Genomic DNA, 7447 nt, shown 5'->3' on the forward strand with positions numbered 1-7447 from the left:
CACAGGTAAACATCTTTCTGATATTCTCTGCTTTCAGCCAACATCCATCAGACATCAGCAATGATATCTCTCGTTCCACGGCCTCATCTGAATCTACCTTGAAAGTCTGGAAGTTCTCTGTCAATGTATGCTTACAGCTGTCTCTGTATTACCTTTAGTAAAACTTAACTTGCATGGGATATAAAAGAGATTGTCCAATGATTTCCACATTCCGTTGGGTCACCACTCTTTGGAATGGGCATCAATATGGGTCTCTTCCAATCAATCGACCAGATAGTTGTCTTCCAAATTTCTTGGCAGAGATGAGTAAGTGCCTCCTGTGCCACCTCACTTTCTTGAAAGATTTCAATTTTTATTGCATCAATTCCTGGTGCCTTGTTCTTTGCCAATTCCTTCAATGTACCTTGGACTTCCTCCGTCAGTATCATTGGCTATAAAAATTTTTATCAGTCTTTAGAGAAGGGATTTTTGTTATTTTTAAATACCCTCCAGTCGGCTTCTACCTTGCAGTTCAAACGGACTTTGCAGAGCAGCGCATTAATCACAGAGTTTAACTCCCCAGCTGCTTCTCGAAACCCTATACAGGGTAGCTTTGAGTCAGAACTGACTTAACGGCATTCGAGAACAGAGAAGGAATTATGTGTGTTCTAATTTTTTCTTTGTGTGTGTGTGGTTGTGCGCGCGTGCTTTTGCGCATTTTTCTTTTTACTTTTCTACAGTAAACACATTTTATCACCAGAAAAATGTTTTGTTCCAGTTATTTCCATTTCTGATTAATTGCTTATCTGACAGAATGATTTCACACTGAAATATTAATATTTATTTTCACAAAGAAATAAAATAATATCTTCAACCACGCCTTAAAATGGGTTTAGATACACTGTATTCTGTATATAAACATTTTATTTTTGTATCCTTATTCTTAAAGTAACTTTGTGTAAAGATGTAGGAAGTATCCTGAGAACAACCTGACAATTCTGGTTGTTTCGGAATTTTTTTATACAATGTTTTAGAGTCCCTGGGTGGCCCAAACAGTTAAGTGCTACACTGCCAATTGGAGCGTTGGGTATTGGACCCACCCAGAGGCGCCTCTGAAGACAGACTTAGCCCTCTCCTTCTGCAAGATCACACCCTTGAAAATCCTTTGGGGCAATTCTAATCTGACACACATGGGGACCCCTTGACTGGGAATCCACTCTATGCTAAGTAACAACATACATTTTATATCACTTAAATTGTAATAACATCCAACGTATTGTGCCTACATTTTCACGCAGTATGGCAACATTAGGCACTGTATAAAATGTATTTAATTAGGTGCAGTTAATCAAGATTGTAATTACAAAAACCGCTTTAAATAAAGTCCAAGGGCGCCCAGCGCCTTCATCCCCGCCCATCTCCGTAGGCCGCGCCCCCTCCACTGTCGGCCCCGCCTGCCGTGAGGGCTCATGGGAAGAGGCGGAGAACAATATGGCGGATGGCGAGGAACCGTAAGTACTGAGCTTCTGAGGGAGCGCCGGGTCGAGCAGGGTTGTGAGAGAGCTCGGCGGTGGGCGGCAGTTGCCGCCACCCGGGGTCCCCTCCCCTCCGCCTGCCCTGTCCCCTCGCCCCCATCCCTTCGCGGCGCCCAGTTTGTAGCGTGATGCTGACCCTTCTTTTATTCTCTCTTTCTTTTAGGGAGAAGAAAAGAAGGAGAATAGAGGAGCTGCTGGCTGAGAAGTTAGTGCTGCGGGGAGGCCGGGGCCCTCTTTGGGGACCCCCGCCTCCCTCCCACCCCAGGCCTAGGGGACCAGCCGCAGCGGACCCGGGGTGCTGGGAGGGGGGCTCCCGGAGCGCAGGCCGCGTGGCCTCTACCCCTGACCCCGGTCCCGCAGCCCCGGGCGCCCGGCGGGCCGCTCCCGGTTTCTGCAGCAGGTTCTGCAAGGGCCGCGGGGGTGATTGACCTAGAGGTCTGGTGCCAGGAACCCCCCTGCACCCCTCTTTCCTTCCATCCCAAATTGTCACGAGCCGTGACCCTGTGTAAAGGGAATGCGATGGGCACTAAGATGTTTGGGACCTTTGTTTACGGATCGCAAAGTTTTGATGGGAATTGTGTGTATCAGACACATCAACTAGATGGGCCAAACAGTTGGCTGTTAAAGAAGGGTGTTAACCCCGCGCAGCTATTTTCCCCTAAGATTGCACGCCCTACATCTTATCTGATGCTGAGTTTTGTGCAGGTGCAACCGATTTAAATAAAGTGTTTTCCAACGTAGCCAACGCCACATAATTCTACTGCCCTCCCTCCCTGGGAAGCAGGTGTGGTGAATTCCATTTGTGTCAATTTCCACTAGCAGTGCTGTAGAGACTTGAAGTGTGGCCCTCAGAAAGTTGAAATTCAATTGCAAGAGGACTTGAAAGATTAGCCTAATGTCATATTGCTTCCCGCCTTTCATTTTCCTTCCGGTTTTGCTCAAATGACAGTTGAAATTTGACTGCTTACTGTATGCACAATACCGTGTACTTAGTAGGTCCCCTAGTTGTATTCAATCAGTCCTCACGATGACGTTTACGAAATTGCTACAAACAATCATCTGCCGATGAAATTTATAGATATTAAAAAAACTTGGCAAGGTCAGCGTGCGATTATTTGTAGAGCCAAGCCCAAAGTCATTATCAAAACCCGTGGTGTCTGTTACTAGGCAAAGATACTACTAAATATTTGAAGGTGGGAGTTGTATGAAAGTTGAAAATTAGGAAGTAAAGTCAAACATAAATCTTACACCTGGTTAAAAAAAAAAAGCTCATGTGTTTTACTAAAAGCAGAGGCCTGCCTTAGTTGTGTATGCTAAAAGGTTTTCAAGATGATGAAGCGTAGCAGTTGTAACTTTGTGTTTTTTACTGGTAACATAAACAATGTCACAATACTAGCAGATATACTTTTAGAAAATGTTGTTGTTAAGTGCTGTCGAGTTGATTCTGACTCATAACGACCCTGGTGAGTTTGAACTTGTAAGCTTTCGGTTCAAAACTACCTTGCGCTCCAGGGTTACCCTATAGCGCCACACCAGGACTCCTGTTTTTGAAAATGGAGACCTGTATTTCTCTCTGAGGAAAATGTGTGAAAGTTTCTGTCATTAAAACTCTTTAAATCCCACCTTTGAAATTTGGAAAGGGCTCAGATTTGAAGCATCTCAGTTTTGAAAGTGTAGCTTTTTTTCTTCTTCTTCTTTGTAACAGCTATTTGGAGTGTCAAGTCTGTTAAAGAAACAGATTTGGGAAGCCTGTAATCTTTTGTAAGTACCCCATGTGGAGAAGGCCAGTTCTCCCTAGTCAACCAGAATCCCAAGTTTGTTCTTGAGTTGCTTTAGGAACATGTAGACTGATTTAGTTCACCGAACATGGAATCAAGTAGAAACCGACATGTAACTCTTAACTTTCAATAACTGCATAGACATAGATAGCCACAGTGAATAGTTATTTTTGATCTGAGCAGGTCTGGTGTGGTTACCTTTTCGTTTGGGAAAACCGTATTAGCTATAGGTGTGGCTCTTTCCTACTGATCTTTGCAGCTGAATTTACTGTGTTCTGTGCAGAATGGCTGTTGATGGTGGGTGTGGGGACACTGGAGACTGGGAAGGTCGCTGGAACCATGTAAAGAAGTTCCTCGAGCGATCTGGACCCTTCACACACCCTGATTTCGAACCGAGCACTGAAGTGAGAAATGTTTATTTTAAATAACTCCTCTAATAGTTTTATGTTTCACAAATAATAAAATGCTTCCTTTTTAATTTGCTCATCTTATAAACATACTAATAAAATTGTATGGAGACATTAAGTTACTTGAAATACTAAGTTAAACATTTGCAACTAATTTTGGTTGAGTGACTAATACTTGAGTTTTTATTCTTAAATGTCTCATGTAATTGAAGTAGACAGCTAATTTAAATTTTAAGTTATACTTCATTTAAAATTTCAGTTTAAATAACTGCTGATATACTCCCCCTTTTTAGTCCTGCTTTGAGAAATTAATTTAGACAGAAACATAGATGTCCTTGTTTGACTCTTGAATTTAGTTGAAATCTTTATTTAACATTGAAGATAATTGCATGTTAACAATTATGTGAATACTGTGTAGTAGAGGCATAGAATTTTGGAGTTGATAGTATCTGGCAAAGCAGATACTCAGTTCCATACATCTTTTTTTGTTTGTTTGTTATAAATTCTACCTTATAAAAGTATTCCTTGTAGTAATTTTAAAACAAATATTGTACCACTTTTCATAGTGAAAGTACAAGATCTTAGATTTAGTTCCGTATCTCATTTGAATGCTTTTTCTCTCCTTTAATACTGTTATTCGGTGTATACTCAAGTAGTATTGGTTCTGCCATTCTTTGGACAATCCACTGTATTTCCTTATGCTTCTATAAATATTTTTGCCTGATAATTTAAGATAGCAACTTCTGTTAAATTATTGTTTCAGGTTGCATTTCAATGGATACACAATTTTATTAAGAGTTTTATTTTTTGAAGCAATTTTTATTAAACATTTTTTTTTAATTGTGAACTGGATGAATATTTATAGAGCAAAATAGGTTTCCATTCAACAATTCATAAACATTTTGTTTCCTATCATTGATTGCAGTTCCTACAATGTAGTATTACTCATCCTACTTCTGCTCTGTGTTTCCGGTTCCATTCTTCCTTATTTTGAACCCTTTCTGCCTTCTGAACTTTGTCCTTGGGCAAATGCCGCCCTGTGGTCTTCAATGGTTGATTGATCTAAGGAGGGCATGCTTTCCTAGTGTTATTTTTTTCCCTTATCAACTTGTCTATTGTTTGACAATTGAGCCACAGAGGTGAGTTCACCTCTGGGCCTGATGAGTGACCAAGGGCCGAAGTCTCAGGAGTTCCCCGAGTGGTTTTTTACTATAAGTGGTTTTGAGTTTTGTTCCACAGCGTTCTCCTCTGAGGACCATTTAGTGTGATGATTTTCACAGGGGTTAGTAATGGTAGCCAGGTACCATCTAATTCTTCCGGTCTTAGACTCATGAAAGCTGGGGCTCACGTGATCCTTTTATGCTTTGGACTAATTGTTCCCATCCATCTTTGATTTTCTTTAATCTTCTTTGCTCCAGACGGGGAAAAACCTGTGGTTTTGACTTACATGACTCCTCACAAGTTTTTAAGATCCAAGTTGCTACTCATTAAAGTAGGATATAGAACATTTTTTGAGACAACTTCAGTAAATTAGTGGAAAAATTGAATTAAAAATTTTTTTGCCACTAACCTTTTGAAGCCCCCATATGTTTGTGAACTGTTTTGTGCCAGTTGGCCTTGCTGTCCCCTGAGACTCTGGCCCTAAGAGTGTTTTGTTGTTGTTGTTAAATGCAGTCGAGTCGGATCTGCCCATGGCGACCCTATACAGGGTTTCCAAGGAGCCACTGGTGAGCTTGAACCACAGACATTGCAGTTCAACCGGCTTTGCACTCTGGTGCTTTAACCCACAGCGCCACACCAGGACGCCTTTAGTTAGGCCTAAAACTATGTTTCCTAAGTATTTAGTTAGGCCTAAAAACTGTTTGCTAAGATTTTTCTATTTTTTTTCTTTCCATCATCTCATGTCTTATAAGCTTCACTCACTGTTTAAAAGCAGCTCCTACTGTTTCTCCTTTCCTTTTTTTAACTGGATGTGCTTGGTGTCTTTTTTTTTAAGATTTAAAAATGATTCTTTGTTTAGGAAATCAATTAAATAACTGGATTTGATGCTTTTCACCCTGCATCAAATAAATCAAAGAAAAAAACTCTGAAATTTGGGGTAGTTTTTCTTGCTAGAGAACATAGAAACAGCCTCTTAATATAGTATAATAAAAGTCAGTTCAAAACATTAAGATTGAAACTCTGGAGTCATTAGGGTTTCAGCGTCTTTGGGTCTTCCTAGTTCATAGATGTAAATACTGTATTTATTAAACATACAGTCTTCATTTTATCCTCAATTGTGTTTTTGATGAAAATGTTAGACACTGTTTTATGGCTGTTGCTTTGTTACTGGTGCTCATGGCTGCTGTTACCCCGATTTTAATATGCCTTTTCATTCTTTACAGTCTCTTCAGTTTTTGTTAGATACATGTAAAGTTCTAGTCATTGGAGCTGGCGGCTTAGGATGTGAGCTCCTGAAAAATCTGGTAATATAACTAAATCTACATATACAGTTTTTTTTTTTTCTGTTAATGAAACCTTTTTTCTAAGAAATTTCTTTATTGTGTTTAATTGTTAACCTTTTCTCCTAAGCAGGTCTAATTTCAGAAAGTAATGAAAATGATGTAACTTTGAAACTTTGTGAACCTAAAACTTATCAACTATAATATCATTGATAGAATTTGTTACTTCAATTTTTTTCTCTGCCTTTTTACCAAAGTTTGTCCTGTTTGCAAAGTGCTCATTCATTTTATCAAAGTTAAATAAGAAAAGTGGTCTTTAACATTTTAATGTGTAGTTTTCAAAAATTTATGACTACTTTAGTTTCACAAAGTAACCCAGGTAGGGAGGGAGGGCAGACACTGCAGAATTGGTCAGTAATTTGCCCAAGTTTTTCTGGATCATAGTGATATCCCTGTAATGTAATCCATGTCCTCAGTTCCAGTGTCCTTCTCTGTATTATACCACTGTCCAGTATACATGACGTAATGGGACAGTCATTTTGATGATGATATCATAGTAGATTCCCATAAGGTTGGGGAGAGCTAAACTTGATTTCGTTCTCTGTCTCCTCTCTTACCTCCGTTCCATTCTCTTCTGGATTTATATTAATAAATACCGTTTTAAGACAGTATTTTTTAGTAATGCTGATTCCATAGTTTGAAACACTTTAGAAATCCATAATTTGTGACTTGATTTATTGGTTTCATCCTGGTAACTGCAGAATAGAAATTAGCTGGGAAAGAAAATTGATTTACAGCTCTGTTTGTGTGCCAGACTTCTCTATGGTGTATAAAAAAGTGGAAAAGAAGTTGCTCACAGAGCCAAATGAAGGATCTAAAAGTTGTCCAAGGGCCTAGGGTGTAAACACAAATGCAGCCACATTAATTTTGTTAGGAAACTCAAACATCATTCATAGTGAAACTGCAAAAAGTAAGTAAGTAGCTTCTCTGTGCTTAGTGTTTTACTGGATTCTGTGAAGATAGGAGGTCGTTGTATTTATTGCCCTTAAGTAATATGAAGGTTTATTGGGGAGATAAGTCTCACACAAAATATATATGTATGATACATTCTGATGATGTGTGAAAATGACAGTGCCTTATCAGACTTAGGGACTTCTGCAGTTGGAAGCTGGAGAGTCCTGGAGGGAAATGTTTATGGAGGATGGACAGTGGTTCTTGATAGGTTCTGTGTATGCGTACATGACTGATGTGGAACCTCTCCACTTTGAAGTAATTATTTGTAAATGTGATATTCTTGATAGGTTCTG

The 7447-nt window shown here is 39.5% G+C and overlaps 1 protein-coding gene across 2 annotated transcripts in view; it reads left to right on the plus strand.

The window, feature by feature from the left end:
• Positions 1 to 1456: 1456 nt before the first annotated feature.
• Positions 1457 to 7447, plus strand: part of UBA3 (ubiquitin-like modifier activating enzyme 3) — a 40418-nt gene continuing 34427 nt past the window's right edge. Inside the window, exons 1-4 of one of the 2 annotated variants that reach the window (XM_006865633.1) lie at positions 1457 to 1490; positions 1678 to 1719; positions 3576 to 3696; positions 6084 to 6164. In XM_006865633.1, coding sequence (XP_006865695.1) covers positions 1471 to 1490; positions 1678 to 1719; positions 3576 to 3696; positions 6084 to 6164 — 264 coding nt within the window. In that variant the 5' untranslated portion in view covers positions 1457 to 1470. The remainder of the gene's footprint in view (positions 1491 to 1677; positions 1720 to 3575; positions 3697 to 6083; positions 6165 to 7447) is intronic. The other variant, XM_006865634.1, reaches the window with a different exon arrangement.

This window comes from Chrysochloris asiatica, unplaced genomic scaffold (assembly GCF_000296735.1).
Source record: "Chrysochloris asiatica unplaced genomic scaffold, ChrAsi1.0 scaffold00080, whole genome shotgun sequence".
Lineage (NCBI taxonomy): Eukaryota > Metazoa > Chordata > Mammalia > Afrosoricida > Chrysochloridae > Chrysochloris > Chrysochloris asiatica.